General features: G+C 38.9%; 1 protein-coding gene across 2 annotated transcripts in view; it reads right to left on the bottom strand.

Annotated features, from left to right (window-relative positions):
* The window catches only part of ZC3H14 (zinc finger CCCH-type containing 14), a 24,560-nt gene extending 9,211 nt beyond the window's left edge, over nucleotides 1-15,349 (bottom strand). Inside the window, exons 1-10 of one of the 2 annotated variants that reach the window (XM_080593012.1) lie at nucleotides 15,232-15,349; nucleotides 14,613-14,655; nucleotides 11,651-11,765; nucleotides 8,573-8,613; nucleotides 8,023-8,218; nucleotides 7,299-7,719; nucleotides 5,235-5,395; nucleotides 3,902-4,002; nucleotides 1,893-2,048; nucleotides 358-432 (exon numbers count right to left, since the gene is read on the bottom strand). In XM_080593012.1, coding sequence (XP_080449138.1) covers nucleotides 358-432; nucleotides 1,893-2,048; nucleotides 3,902-4,002; nucleotides 5,235-5,395; nucleotides 7,299-7,719; nucleotides 8,023-8,218; nucleotides 8,573-8,613; nucleotides 11,651-11,765; nucleotides 14,613-14,655; nucleotides 15,232-15,267 — 1,345 coding nt within the window. In that variant the 5' untranslated portion in view covers nucleotides 15,268-15,349. Of the gene's footprint in view, nucleotides 1-357; nucleotides 433-1,892; nucleotides 2,049-3,901; nucleotides 4,003-5,234; nucleotides 5,396-7,298; nucleotides 7,720-8,022; nucleotides 8,219-8,572; nucleotides 8,614-11,650; nucleotides 11,766-14,612; nucleotides 14,656-14,917; nucleotides 15,190-15,231 lie in introns of those variants that run through there. The other variant, XM_080593013.1, reaches the window with a different exon arrangement.

The raw sequence follows: 15,349 nt of genomic DNA, 5'->3' as shown, positions 1-15,349 counted from the left end.
ATTCTCTTTTGTTTTAGATTCTTATCAGCAACTTCCAGAAAACATTTTTACTTCCTTGCGTATTCTACAAAAGCAGGAGCCATAGCCCATATTAGGCCTGACCGGGAAACTTTGTACTGGCCTGTAACAATGCTGTGCTGAAACAGCATTAAAGACCCATACACACAACACCTCCCAGGCTTTGAACACATACTGATGTAACACTTGTTTTCCTTAGACATGTAGAGACTGGGAAAATACTAAAAACAGTAAAATTAACTGAAAATGAAATTTTATTTTAGCATTGCCTGGCCAGTGCCTTTCAATTTGAGAACGAGCAATTTTTTTTTTAGGAATAAAAAGATCACAAGACTTAACCTGGAGTTACTTGCAAGGTATCCTCAATCACAGGATCAACCTGGAGCCGAGAAGAGAGCTCCTTTTGTTCAGCTCCTAAAATAAGCAGAAATTAGGAGCGTATTTTACTACATGTCAAAACGAAACTCTAGATTAATGAATAACACTATAAATGAAACTACAAAACTGAAACATACTCTCCCCTAGTTCTTCTGATTAAAAAAGATCAAAACCCTTTTACAACTCCCACAAAAAATCCACCATTCTCAGAGTTAAGAACCCCTCTCCACAGTGTTTCAGAAATAACAAGTTTTCTCCAGACAGATGGCATGGCAAAATCCCAATACTGAATGACTCTTTCCCACTATTACGACTCAGTGAAAACTTGGTCTGTGGATATGGAAACTTACAGAGGCCAAGTTCTTCCCTCCTCCTTTGTGGAGGTGTTGACACACACATAGGAAAGCAGCTAACTACAAGGGACTACTTTATGGTCTTCTCAGAAAGAGGAGAAACAAATCATAATAGGAACATCCTACATTTGACTGATGGTTTGAGAAAAAATATTTTGCTTACTCTAAGTTTCTTAAGTAAGCTGCCATTTCCATTTCAGTTGGAAAAAAGCCAAAATATTTATGCTATATATTTTCTATAAGTTCTTTCAAAAACTGAGAAAGCTTCTTCTTACATATTTTACAGATACAATTCCAAATATTTTGTTGGCAGAAAGATTCCACATACATCCATAAGAAAAATCACAGACTGAAAAAATAGGTCCTTTTGTTTCAATAAGGAATGTTTATGTGAGCTGATGTAACAAAGTTCTTAAACCAAATTTTGCTCAATCTAAATACTTGGTAAGAGTAAACTAACTCCTTACAGAAGCCTTGTCCTACCACTTTACTTCTGCAATTCCCTGTTAACACCCACGCGGAGGTTTCTTTCATGCTGAAAAGATACTTTGATTACCTTCAGATATTATGCCATTTTCCTTCCAGGAGTTTCATAACAGAAGTAAAATATAGCTCACCGTTCACACAGTTACCCTGATACCAGCCATCCTGTAACAGCAATTACAGTACTCTAATACTAACACAACGAAGTAAAACAAACTAATTTTGTGATAACACCACTTTGGAAAGAATCTTCTGATACTTCAAATGCTGCAAATTGTTCCAAACATACAGTATCTTAACTGTCTCACACAAGCTTTACGATAGCATTACTCCTACAACGTATCAAGGAAAAAGTGCAAAGGACTGAGAAAAGAGAAGTCACCCCAACATAAATAGATAAATTCACTTATTGCAAAATTATTCCTCAGTGACATGCAGAATGCTGCATCACCCTTTGCTCACTAAGTAACTCATCTGAGGTTATCCATGCATATAGATACTCCCTGCAGCCACACTTCAGGAAGTTTCCTGGTTTTCAGGCCATTTCCACATGCAACTCTTGATGCTGAGTTAAAAATTAAAAGCATTTCTTTTCTCTTCTCAGCCTGCTGTAAAGTGACATTTGCTGGGATAAATTTTTAAAGAATATTATCAGATGACCTTGTATGCCTTCTGCTGTCTGCTCCTTTGGCTCTTCTACTTGAAGCTGAGAATTCAGAGTAGGGATCCTGCTTTGCACATGGATTACTTCTAACTGAGATTCTTCTGGGCTAATTCGAGCTCTTGGTGCAACTGGAACAGTTTGTTTCTGTGGAACTTTAAATAAAGGTAAATCATTTATATATAACCCTATCACCCAACAGTACTATTTTTACCTATGATGATAAAATCACTCTAAGTTACACACACACACCAAAAAAATTCCCTTAAGTATCTGTTTAGACAAAAAGGGTCTTTAGCTACCTGTAAGATCCTCACTGTGAAAGCACACATGTGAATGTGCACAGAACACTCAGTGAGCTGTATCTTGTCTAGTTGTAAGACAAAACAAAATCTGCTACTAAAAGCTGAGATGCAGCATAAGAAGGATTAGGGTGACCTCACCTATTCATTCATCACTTCTACACAGAACTAATTTGCTAAAAACTTTCTTCTGGTACTGAAATCACTTTTTATTCCACCTTCTTCCATATGAGCAATCTTGGATTGTCAACATGTACTTCTCACACTGTCCCAGAAATGCTGTGCTAAGTTGCTTGCAAACAGAATATAAAACTTGATGACAGTAGCACGGAATTTGGGGGTATGACAGGATGACAGGTTGGCATCTTTGCCTGGCTTCTGCCAAGATTGTTAGAACTGGTTGTAAAAAGCTAAGCATATTCTTTTCTTGGCTGAATATCACATCATAACCTCTGACACGTATAATTAAGATATTGCTCAGTACTGGGTTTATCATTTATGATCTTACTGTTTTGTTTTCCCCACAGATTGCAAATCAGTTAATTTCTACATTCCATTCAAAATAAACAGATATGAAATATCGCTACGTTAAATCACATTCATTAGAACAATCCTTCGTTAATTTTTCTTCAGTTCTAAGCTTGGCAACAAGCTTTACTACTCAACTATACAATTTACTCTGATTTAAACCCAGCTCACTATATCCAGTGTCTAACATGCACTGACATCTCTTCCAATTCAAGAGCTTTTGAACACTGACGACTCTATCACATACCTCATGCCTCTAAATCAACTTACCAGCACTCACACAACCTTGAAAATACAACTACAATAAAACAAGGAACAAGTTCACAATGACATTTTGTCAATTTGTTAACGTGGAAGGAAGATACGTGTTTCTTACAGTTAGTTTGCAGGTTTTGAGAGGGAGCAGGCAAAAGATTTTGGACAGCACTCAGGCTTCCTTCAGATAGCATAAAAGTCATGGTTTGGGTAGTTCAGTGCAGTCTCCCTTGCCAACAACATGCAATGCTTCATGCTGATGGCACTGGATTTATTAACACCCCATGAAATGACAGCACACGAGGTTAACGCCTAGATTTGCCCTTCTTCAGTTGAAGTCCTTCCTAGCTAGGAAAGCTGAAAGCCATCACACAGGCAGCTAACTGCTCAGTTGCTGTACCAAGTGCAATTCTGTATCTAAAACCACTGAACTGAAACTGCAACCTCCTTGCTTAAAAAGGATACAGGCTGACATACCATTCAGTAGTTATTTTAATTACCTATATCCGGGGCATTTTGATTTTTTGCTGTTTGGCTTTTTTCTCCTCCCCTCTCAGAAAGAAAGAGAAACAGCAGCAAACAATTAGCTCCAACAACTTGACTAACACTGAGCACTTTCTCCTCAGCAACTATTCACATTTTAGAAAACTTCTGGTGCTTCCGATTTGCCTCTGTGCACTTTACAGACTTATTATCTTGATTAATATATTTAAAAAACCTCTTTCCTCCCTTGTTCATGCTTTCATAATTCATCACTGAACTTTACTGTAATGTACACAGGACATGGAAAATGCTTTATGTGTATCACTGACATGCACTATTTAACATTCTGTTTCATCTCTAAGTGCTATGTTTAGCTTGGATTCATAAAACAGGGCTTGGAAGTATTAAAGCTCAGCACAAACAAAAACGATGCTAATTACCTGTGGAATAATTAGTTGTTTTTGTAACCGATTCCTGTGCTTCGGAGATTGCTTTCAGTATTAAGTTCTTATTGGCTTGTTTGGAAGGTGGAAGTGAAGGTCTAAGGGAGATGAAAAAAAGAAAAGTAACCGTAAATGAACTGCAACAGCAACCGCATCTGTGCTAAACACAGATATTTCAACACATTAACAAGTTACACATAATACAAACAGAAATCAGCGTCTAAAACCTCACTTTTTGGATGTTTGTTTTCAACTTGTTAATCTGTTCTCTGAATGGACTGGGATCTACAAAATGCTCCCAAGAATGGAAGTCCAGAGGCCTGATTTTATCTCACATGTAAGCTGCTGTATAAACATGCAACACCTGAAAGGCACAACTTCTGCCTCTGCCCCCCACATTCCCGTTACCAAGTCTGTGTTGGCACTAGATAATTATGCAGCCGTGTCAGGCAGCAGGATCTGGAGGAAAACTAACTACCAAAAACATGTTAGTTGTAAAAAAGGCTTTCTGTTTCTCTTTGAACACTAAGGAAGTTCAAATCAAACCAACATGCTGTGGTGTTGAAGATAAATTCAATAAAGTGTATCAGCTTCAAACAACTCTTATACAAGCTAGCCTTGCAGATCAGTAGAACCAAATCTTTCCTAGCTTAAACATTCTTCCTCTTACTGTTGGAAGTCAGATACACACCACTGATGGACCTTGACTGACACCTGACATTCAGACAGAATTGGAAAGGGAGAAAAAGAAGAAAAAAAGAAAAAAAATCTCAATTTTTAGGAAAAGATAAAATAATCTTAAAGAATAGAGCAACATAAAGAAGGAAATTTCACTGAAACAGATCCACGAATCCCACTTGTTTGTCGTTTTTCAGTAACAGAGAATGAAACCATGTCAAAAGGCTCAGTGTACAAGAGAATCAGATTTGTCTGATCAGAGACATTTGGTTTGAAAACTATTCCTGAAGTAAGAGAAGATAATCAAAACTCCTAGGAAAATTATGATACCATGTTAAATACCTGGTCCGAAACTTGCCAACATTAACATTCTTTTGACATTAAACTTTTCCCAAATAGTGTAAAATTTCACACTCAAGTTGCAGCTTATGCACAACAATAAAAACAGGTTTTAGAGTTAGTGGAAAAAAGGCAGTGTGACGAGACATCTCACCCACAGAGTTGTGAGACAGTATGAAATATAACAACAGCTTACTGATTTTTTTCTGTCAATTTTCAAAACTGCAAACAGTTTTCATCAACTTTCTCTTTCAAAGTTTTTGTTCACTATTTTTTTCTGGAAGCGGCACGGAATCCCTGAAATCTTAACTACCTTCTTTCTGGCTTTGCAGGTACAGACACACTGCTGGAGATGCTTCCTGTTCGCGACCCATATTCTTCTTCCTCCTCCTCCTCTTCACCATCATTACAGAATTTTTTCACTTTGACTACTGAGCTTACAACAGGCAACCTTCTCTTCCTGGAGCTTTCTTCCTACAACAAACAGAACAGACAAAACATTTCATTTAGCATAAAACATTAGTAAGACAGCAAAGAAAACATTGCTATTCTACTTACAACCAGAAGATGGAGAACTTCCATTCAAATTGCATGAGTCTAAGACTAGTATGTTAGGTGCAGAAACATGTGAGGGCACTTAGAGAGCATGAAAATCAAATACACTTACACTGAAATCTCATTAAAAATGTAACAGTAAAATGTGAAAGTAAAACAACACCTAGAAAAGGAGAAGAAAGACTAAAGAAGACAATTTATCAAACATCTAAAGAAAAAGGAGGGATTTTCAAAGCAACTTGCAACAGCCTTCGAGGCGCAACTATTAAAAGTTTTATGGAGAAAAGTGAAATAACTGAGAATGACTTTCTCCTCTGTAGTAACTCTAATTCTTAGATTGGTATAAAGATTAATTTCTAGCAAGCTGACACATTCCAAAGGATGCTAGCTGCTTTGCGGAGGAGCCAGCATGGTCCAGCTCAGGAAGTGCAAGTTCCCTTTTCTGAGAGCCACTCACCACCGCTACAATGCATGCAGGGGTGACAAATTTGAATGCTAGCCCATGCAAAAGCACTGGAGCAAACACATATCAATGCTTCCTAAAGGAACCATCACTCAGCACTGACCTACACAGGAGCACAACGAGGCACCTGGCTGCTAGGTTTGCACACGGTATCCTTTGGTACCCCCAAAGAGCAAAAAACATCCTAAGGAATAGACCTGGACTACACTGATACATAAAGATACATGCAATTAAAATAAATAAACAAATAAAGACCTTTTTAAAGAAAAAACTTTCCAAACCACAAGCACTTGTCTGAAGAGTCAGCAGAGTACATCAAAGGTCCACAGTTCTGTCCACAGTTCTGTCCACAGTTCTAAGAAATGCTTCTGAAAGAGCCCTCTTCTAGACATTATTAATGAAATAGTGACTGAAGAAAATTGTCACAAGTCCTTTTTCTAGCATTGTCAAGGAGAGATGTGACTCATTTGTGGAGAACATACATACAGCCTTAGATAAGTCACTGTATTCTCATTCCCACTTCCACAGCTTAAAAAGTTAAGGACATCCGCACACATCTTTGCATCCTACATTTCCGAATAAAAATCACTGCTCTTTCTGAAAGAACTATGAAAGTAGTAGCAGAGAACAATATACACAGTAGGAAACACAAATGCAGTTGGAGTACAATGTAAGTCAAATTTCTGCTTCATCACAAAATTAGCCGCTGTAACAATCTTCATTCCACTCACAAAAGGGCTCTTAACTGTTTCATATGGGTAGTCTTAAAACCATCAGCTGGGACTGTCATCCTGCCTGGGTTAGCCTGGCTCCTCCAGTCAGTATGGCAGCAATCAGCTTTTAGTTTGTGGTTGTACAAAACCCATCCCAAGAAGTGTTTAAATGTCATGGCTCTAAATTGTAAAACAATACTAAAAAGCAACATATCCGGCTGATGGAGACTAAGGTGTACCTAGCATAGTTACGAATAAACAGCACCCCGAAAATACAGATTTACAGAACTGGAGATTTACACAGCACTTACAAAACACCACACTACTCCAATGAGCTAGAGATCAAAATGATTCCCTTTGATTCGTCACACGCATCATAACAATGTGCCAGCTCATTAGTCCAGCTCAATATGGCATGAAGATGTACAAGCTAATTAACTCAGCTCTACAGCAATCTGTGAAGTGATGACACTAAGCTATGCAATCTCTACTTAACGTTGGACCTAGAGAATGAAATCCCAAACCTCCTCGTACCAGTACCAGAAATCCTCTGATTTCCCCAAAGTGAAGACTTTATGGGAAGTGTATACAGAAATTTAGGCTCCTAGCAAGCATGAAATACAGCAACAGTTTAGATCGTACTAACCTCGCTGCCTACTTTATCAGCACTAAGTTTGGAGGTGGGCCTGTAGCTCTCTGCTAAGCTGCCAAATGCTTCTGGATTGCACAGCTGGACAGTTTCCAAGGACCTGCAGCTTTGCGTGTCTAACTGCCGGCTCCCCTGCAAGGTGCCCTGCTGGGACAATCTGTGCACGTGCACACTGCCATCTGCACTCCTGCTGCCTGGTGGCCGGTAGATTTCAGCGGTAGGACGAGAAGAACCGTAAGTTACAGTTACGGTAGGTTTTTTCCGCGACAAAGGGTTCTCCTGCACAAAGTTTAGGTCTTCATCAATTAGATCATCTGGCTCAGGTTTGATGTCAATTACAGCTTCAGAAGGTGACAGTTCCCTCAAAGGCTTGACTGTAGACATTAAGCGGGATGCAGAGCCATCTTCAGAAGACTGCCTGTTAAAATGAGAAATTGCCAAATATTACCTCTACAAATAAAGTTCTAGAAAATTCTGGCTTCTAAACAAAGCCAGATGGGAAGAATCATGAAGGTATTATTTCTCATACATATCTAACACACTGATCCCTATTTTTAGTTTGGTTAATTAATCTAAGCACATCTGTTACTTAAAGAAATAGAACTGAGTTCTTGATTTAATGTTTTTATTTAACAAATTATAGGAATGCTTCACAATGACTACCACGGTCACACAACTCCTAAAGTCTTAATCTGTGCCAGGAAACGATCAGTAGCTTTACCGTGAAGCAGCGTTTCTTTGTTCCTGTGAACTGGTGGAAACTCTGGAGTCATTTCTTTCTGTCCGAGTGCTGGAAACTGCAAGAGGTGGCAAGACATCCTCACGCCTCCTCTCATCACTCACACATGAACTGCTTTTGCTGGAAGGAAGGTTGCTCTCAAAGATGTTAGATTCTGAAGATTTTACGCTTGTTGGTTCTGCAGAAACAGGTACCTTTCATTTTATATCAAAGCACAGCAATACAGATTTTGCAATAAATGTATCAAGGTAAATGTAATAAACAGGACATTTCCCAGATGAAAACACTACAATCTTACAGAGTTTTCAGCTCAAAACATTAGGAAGAAACACTCAGGATTAAATTTTGGACTCTGAAATAAATTCTTTATCTCAAAAGAAAAATAAAAACCCATCTTCTAAAAAGTGAGGACCCAAAAATACCATTGAAATTTAAAATTAACAAAACAGTCATCTAAGATCTTAGTGGAAACTAAGCAACACTACATCAAAAGATAAATCCAGTTTCACTCAAAATTCATTTTCTTACTTACCAGTAGTTACAGACCGCAGCTTATCCAAAACACCATGGAGCCTGAAATAGATGGGGGACAGAGAAGGAAGCAAAAGAGAAAAAGGAGAAACAGAAGAACTTTAATTCAAAACGATAATCTTTCAGAAACAACCTTTCCCCACCAATAAACATCCCCACCCAAGCATTTCCCCACCAATAAGCATTTCCCCGCCCAATAAGCATCTCATTTATCCAGAGCTTCACTTTCCATCAACTGATAACGTTGGATTTAAGGAAGGGTTTAAATAAATTGCCTCCAGTGAGCAAACTTCACAGATGCAGGTAGGGTATTCATCACATCAGCTACTTTTGGCATTTTGTTCATTTACCAAATTAAAGCCAGTACTTTCTACTGTTCCACTACAATCAACAGTGTGAATTAAATGTCTTCAAAAGGATTGACTCAAATTAATATAGAATCCTAGGGTATAGGCTAGGATTTTACTTCATATATGAAACTTTAATTACACAGCAAAGTTAAAGAGAATTCTAAACAGAAACCTAAAAAATGTACAATTCAAAGTACTTAATTTACTCAGGATTCTTCCAACATGCTTTGTGTATATTAACAATATTCTTCGAGACATATTGCTGAGCAAATACTTTTCAGTGAGGTGCCAAATTTGCTGTTCGCCTGTGAAAAAGGCACCAAGCTGAAGCAATACAGAAAATAAAAAGGCTAGAAAATAATCCTTTAAAAATACACACTCATTACAGAGAGAAAAAATTAAAAACAAAAAAACACATTTAAGTGCACATCCTAGTTAGAATTCAAATCTGATCATAGGCAGCTCCATAATTTAGGCTGAGTGTTAGAAAGGTGGCAAGGAACAAAATCATATTGAAAACTGGAAAAAGTTAAACTGCATGGCAATATATGGAAGGCTTTTCACTAGAAGGCTGTTAAAAATGTTGTCAGCTGAACTCTGCTGCTGTGACCACGGTGTATCAGCTTTCACGCAGATCTGTGGATATCTGACCTGACACTTGGTTCAGAGTATGAAGTGCCGGCCAACCAGCAGGAATGTCAGCTCTGCCACAGAGCTGCTGTGAAACTTTTGCTAGATGACCCAGAATTACCAGCTACAGAGAGCTACCAAGGAGGGAGGACCTTGTTGAGTATTTAACTTAGCCAAGACTGAGTGCTTAAGAATGTAATAGTTCTGTGTTGCCTTTAAAAGGAAAAACAAAACCAAACAAATAAACAAAAAACAAATAAACAAAAAACATAGAAATCTCCCAATTACACCACTATAAAACTTTTTTCTCCACCAGTCCTTATATAGCTTACTGCATACATTTCATCTTGTTCTCTTTTCTTTCTTTTAACCAATACCTACTTCATTATCTAATAAAGCATTCTGAAACAGAATTGTATTTATTAACAAATGCAGATACTGAACTGAATGACAAGACTCATTACATGTGGAATTTATACAGGAATCATCAAAACCAGTGGAAGGTATAACATCTACGTATAGTTGATATCCACTTCCAAATACAAAAAAAAAAAATTTGATTTCTCTCTTCTGTCAAAATTCGTTTTCTCTATGTCATTATTATTTTTTAATGAAGCTTTGGTTTAATCTACAAAGCCGTAACTGTTTTCTGCTACATATTATCGCGTTATTTCTTAGCATGCAGAGATTCAGAGAAAACCCTAGTACTAGAGTTAAACTCATCAGTCTGTTAATTTGTCTAACCAATCCCCAACATTACTACAAGACAACTGCATGACTTACTGCCACAGTAAATTCCAAAAATTTTATCTAGGTGGGTCAAAAGAGGGAATAAAGCAGGTATATACACTGTAACTTTAAATTGAAAAAAAGGGGGTACACTGTTAGTTGCACTCACCTTTCTTATATTTTTGACAAATGCCAAAAAAAATGAAAACTTTGAAAGCAAACTTAAATTATACCCATGTCACATAGAAATATTTTGGTTTAAATAATTAATACTGTTAATTGTTATAACTGGAACTAATTTTTACTCTTTGTCAATGTTTATAGCTTAATAACATACCCAACTTCTAAAATGTTTCCTCTTTGCTATTTAATTGCATAAAAGCTCCTAACCAAATAAAGGAGAACCTGACTAATCACACAGACGTACTGGAAATGACTGTAATCCCTCAGTATGAAAATTATGAAGGAAGCAATCAGAAAAAGCAAGAAATATGCAATACTTCTCTCATCTATACAAATCAAAGCAATATTCCTTAAGACTGTATTAGATTAAAGACTCAAAAATAAGATTAACTTGAAAAAATACACAACTCTGAAAGCCTGAAAAAAATCTCTGGAGTGACATCTGTTTGAAGAGTCTGCCTGGCTACTTTGAAACCTGGAGGTTAAAGTAGTAGAAAATGTATGAGAAATACTGTACTGGCGAAAGCTCTCGTGCAGCATAGCATTAGAATTAATTCACAACTGTCAGGAGTTTAGGGGGGGAAAAAAAGTTCATCTGTTGCTCATTTGTCCTCTTCACAACAATTCTGGGGTTCTACTTTTGTTTTGTATAGCTGGGTGCTGGCGATAAATAAACAGCCTGAGAGGTGGGAATACCTAAACATTTGGTGCTAAGCCTTGTCAAAGACGGTATACAGAATTAGAGTCACTGCTCATCTGTCCTCTAATTCCTCTGTACTACAGCAATCTGAAGCACTATTAGCATAAAAGCAAGTAAGTTGTTTTTTAAAGAACTACCTTTAAAGAACTAACTGAAGTATATAAAACTCTCAGAGTGGGCTTTGCAGGATTTTTTTTTCAGTCAACATTTGGCCCTCACTTAAATGAGCATTTCAAACTTCATTCAAAAATTTGACTGCACTTATGAGCAAACAAAGAACATAAGCCCTCCAGCCTCCTGTGACACTTAATAACCACTGCAATAGCCTAACGACTGACAGAATAAAAATGATTTATTGAAGTAAAAAGGTTTTATTAATGTAAATTACACAATGGGGGATAAATAACTGTTTATATTCTCACGGCTCATTTATAGAAAAGAGTCCCAATTACTGGTAAGATCTGTGACAAGTAGCTTACAAACATACCATACAGTAAACCTGACAGTATTGTTTCCAAGGAAAAGGGAAAGGTCCTCTGTCATCTGCTCCTGGCTCTTCTTGTTGGCCACCATAACCATAATATAATCAGGGAGTTCTTCATCTAATAGAAAGAGAAATATGTTGTTATAAAGTATAAGAAAACATAAAAGATTAAACAGATCCTTAAACAAGTTATCAGAGCTTTTTTTCCAGGTTTTCTACAAAGCCTCTGTAGGCAGATTGTTAGATAAGGAAATTAACAAGGCTTCCACTTCATCTGAGGTTTAATAGGACTTTCAGCCACAAGTGAAAAATAAAAGATCGTCAACTTCAGTAGAGCAGAAGCTGAAAATAAGATCAAAGCATTTAAAAAGTAAATAAAATAGGAAAAGGACAAGATAAAAGAAAGCCACTCTGTTGCTGGAATCCTTTTATTGGAACACTAACAAGCGTCTACGATTTTCACGCCTTCAAATATTGCCAAACACAGCACCTTAGCCTTATGAAAGGCCAAACTAATAAATATTCCTTTGAACAAATCAAAGCCATAGCAACTTCCAGATTTTCCATCTACAAAAACGCTGAATATCAGGCCATAAAACAAACAAACAAAAAACAGCAACCCTGAGTCTGATTCTCTATCTCCCCACTGCATGCAGTTTCATACACCACGTGAAATCCACTCCCACTGCCTGACACAGGGTTCCCCTACCAATCAGAATTGGTAGCAAAGTGTTGGGAATCTAACGTTAATACATTAAAGGTTTGGGGATGTTGGTGTTTGGTGTTTTACTTTACCCTAGCTCTGGTCTACTCTGAAAGACTGAACAGACAATTGTTGCTTGAGGGCATTAGGTATGCTTCTTGAGCACGTATTTCGATTTATTTAATCAAACACCTCATGCTCTCCAATACTGCTCCATGGCATGAACCTAAATACAGAATGTGAAAACAGTTGGAAATCCACTTCAAATAGTGAACTTGCACTAAGGCCCTAATATACTTGTTCTCAATTCATCAAGTTAAACCTGTACACAGTATTATGAAGACCTAAAAATTAAAAATCTTAAATAGAAATCAAACTATAAATCAAATGAATTGCATTTATTCTATATCTCTGTACCCTAGAGCACAGAAGCAACATCCATACATTGCACCTGCACTCCACTGTCACTACTCAGGTGTTCCAGCACAATACACTTCTAGCCTAAACCCTACCTTTTCTTTATTTTATTTTTTTAATGTATGCTACAAGTTGCACAAGCTGGACGTGCACCCAGATCAAGGAACTCACTGATATTAAAATTAATTTTATTTTTTGGCCAAGCTACTTTTAAACTTGACCTGCTCCTCAGGTGGTTCAATATATAAAGTAATTTTAATTACAGATCAAAACATGAGTTAGCACAATTACTTGCAACAGGACAACAGAAGGACAGAAAGAAAATGACTACTGCTCTCTGTGATTGTGTTGGCTAATGTCAACTTAAATTGTATGTAAAACCACAGCCTTCTGATAATTTTCATAGTTGATGAGTATTTAACTACCTTTACTTTGACAAATGTGAACTTTTCTTTTGTGAGTTCTAGACAACAATTTTCAGCACGTCTTTGTCTAGAAGACTTTCTGAAAAAAAAGTATGAGCAGTTACAGAAACAAAAGCATGGTTCTTGCTCACACGGGTTGGAATGAGGAAGAAAAGATTTTTACCAGTTTCGTACAAGAACAAATAGAGGATTCTTGAAAAGCATTATTTGGAAAGTTGTCCCTAATCCTCCAGTCGAGAAAAAAACGCTGTAAGATAACAGAAATTAGGAAACAGTGGATTAAAAACAAAAAAGAGGCCAAGGGAGGCCAGACTTGGCGATAAAGAATACAGTTATTTGAAGAAGTTCAGAAGCTGACCGAGAAGAAAAGGCAGACAGTGGATGATGATCTTGGGAACTGCCTTCTGAAAATAACAAACAGGAAAAAAAGAAAACCAGAGAAGGAATAATTATCCATAATTGGAAGCAGAGATCACTAGTGTTCTACTTGCATCTTTGTATGAGATATAAGAAAGATTTTTTTCAAAAATGCAGGAAAAAGCAGACAAAGAATCAAATGAAACCTGAAATGATGATTAAAAAATTGGTCACTGAAAAAGACAACTTGAGATGGTGACAAAGAAGACCTCACAATGAAAAAATTCTAAACAGGGTTCCTTGGAACCTGCTGAGCTCAGAAAATCTACTCCAGGCACTCCACACTGCTCATACACGTCCCTTCACATTCAAAACAAAATCTTGATCCTATCTCTATGATTTCATAACATGTTATTTCATCAACGTTAGCGTAAGGTAGCTCTTAGTTTTCTCCTTAACAGTCAAGATCTTACATTTCGCAGAGTTGTGCTACATATTGTTTCTGACATGGCCATTCCAACTCCTAAAACAGTCAGCCTGACTCTGCCTCACTGTAATATCCTTCCTCCTAATTCTGACAAATGCTTGAAATCCAAAACACTGTTGAAAAGACACCTAAGAAAGAATAACTCCATCTCCGAGTGGCCACAGGTAACTGCTGTCATATGCAAGCACTTTACTTTATGTAACGTTCCTTCCTGCACCTCATAGAACCTTCCTTAAATATTCACAAAGACATGTCATTGCTTCTTTCTTTCAAATCCCTTGCAGCCATATCTCACTGAAGGGGGAGAGACTGTTAGCCTTCTTATTTCCTTTTAGCTCTTCATCCGCCAATGTCCAGATGCAGTGTCCTCTTATGCTTAGACTACACATTTTGTGAAGTATTTTTGTTTTCATATTAGTCCAGCACTTCAGGTAATTCACCTCATGCTTGAGGCTTCTGTGTGCAGTAACACGATTAACTATGGGTAAATTCGCTGATCCAGAGAATGGCATTAAGTAGCTCCTTGTTTCCTGCTGAACAACAACAAACGTGGGCTGACCACGAAGTAAAACTTACCAACATAAGCCCCCAGCTCCTGCAACTTTCCTTTTATAGCCCCCTAAAACACAATGAAACAGCATGTGAGGGATGGCACAACAAGGTACCTTTAAGTGCAAAACAGCGCGAGGTTCCCTCAGTGAAGTTTTCCTCGTTGCCTACTGAAGGCTTTGGCTTAGCAGAGGCCCCGTGCCCGCCCCCAGGTCGCAGCAGAGGGCTGCCAGCAGCAGGGCCGTGAGGCCCGCGGCAGCCTCGCCCCCCGCCCTATTTCCATCCCCCACACCCGGCCGCCCCCTTCTTCAGCAGGGACCACCCGGTCTCACGGGGAGCGCAGAGGCCGACGAACAAACAAATAATAAACGAAAACAGCCCCGCAAGGCTCGGAAAAGGTCATCCCCGGCTCGGCACCGGCACCCTGCCGGGGTCTGCGGCGTGTGAGCGCCCGGTGGCAGCGGCTGGCAGCCCCTGCCCGCCGGGGGGCGGCGGGGGGGCTCGGACCGCAATGCCCCGGGGCAGAGTAGGGGCAGGGGGAGCGGCAGCGGACCCCCTCCCGGCTGCCTCCCGCAGCCGCCGGTTACCCCGGCCGGGCTCGCCCCGCCGGGGGGGGGTCCCGGCCCCTCGCCGCGGCGCCTCTCACCCGGATCTTGCGGCTGATCTCGGTGCCGATCTCCATGGCCGCGGCCTCCCCGCTCGCCTCCCGCCCAGGCCCCGTCGGCCCGGCAGCGCCGCACAGCGCCCGGCCTCCGCCTGCGGCG

This window comes from Anser brachyrhynchus (genome assembly GCF_964034855.1).
Source record: "Anser brachyrhynchus genome assembly, chromosome: 5".
Lineage (NCBI taxonomy): Eukaryota > Metazoa > Chordata > Aves > Anseriformes > Anatidae > Anser > Anser brachyrhynchus.
Note: the sequence above shows the minus strand (reverse complement) of the source record. Positions and strands in the feature narration are given on the sequence as shown.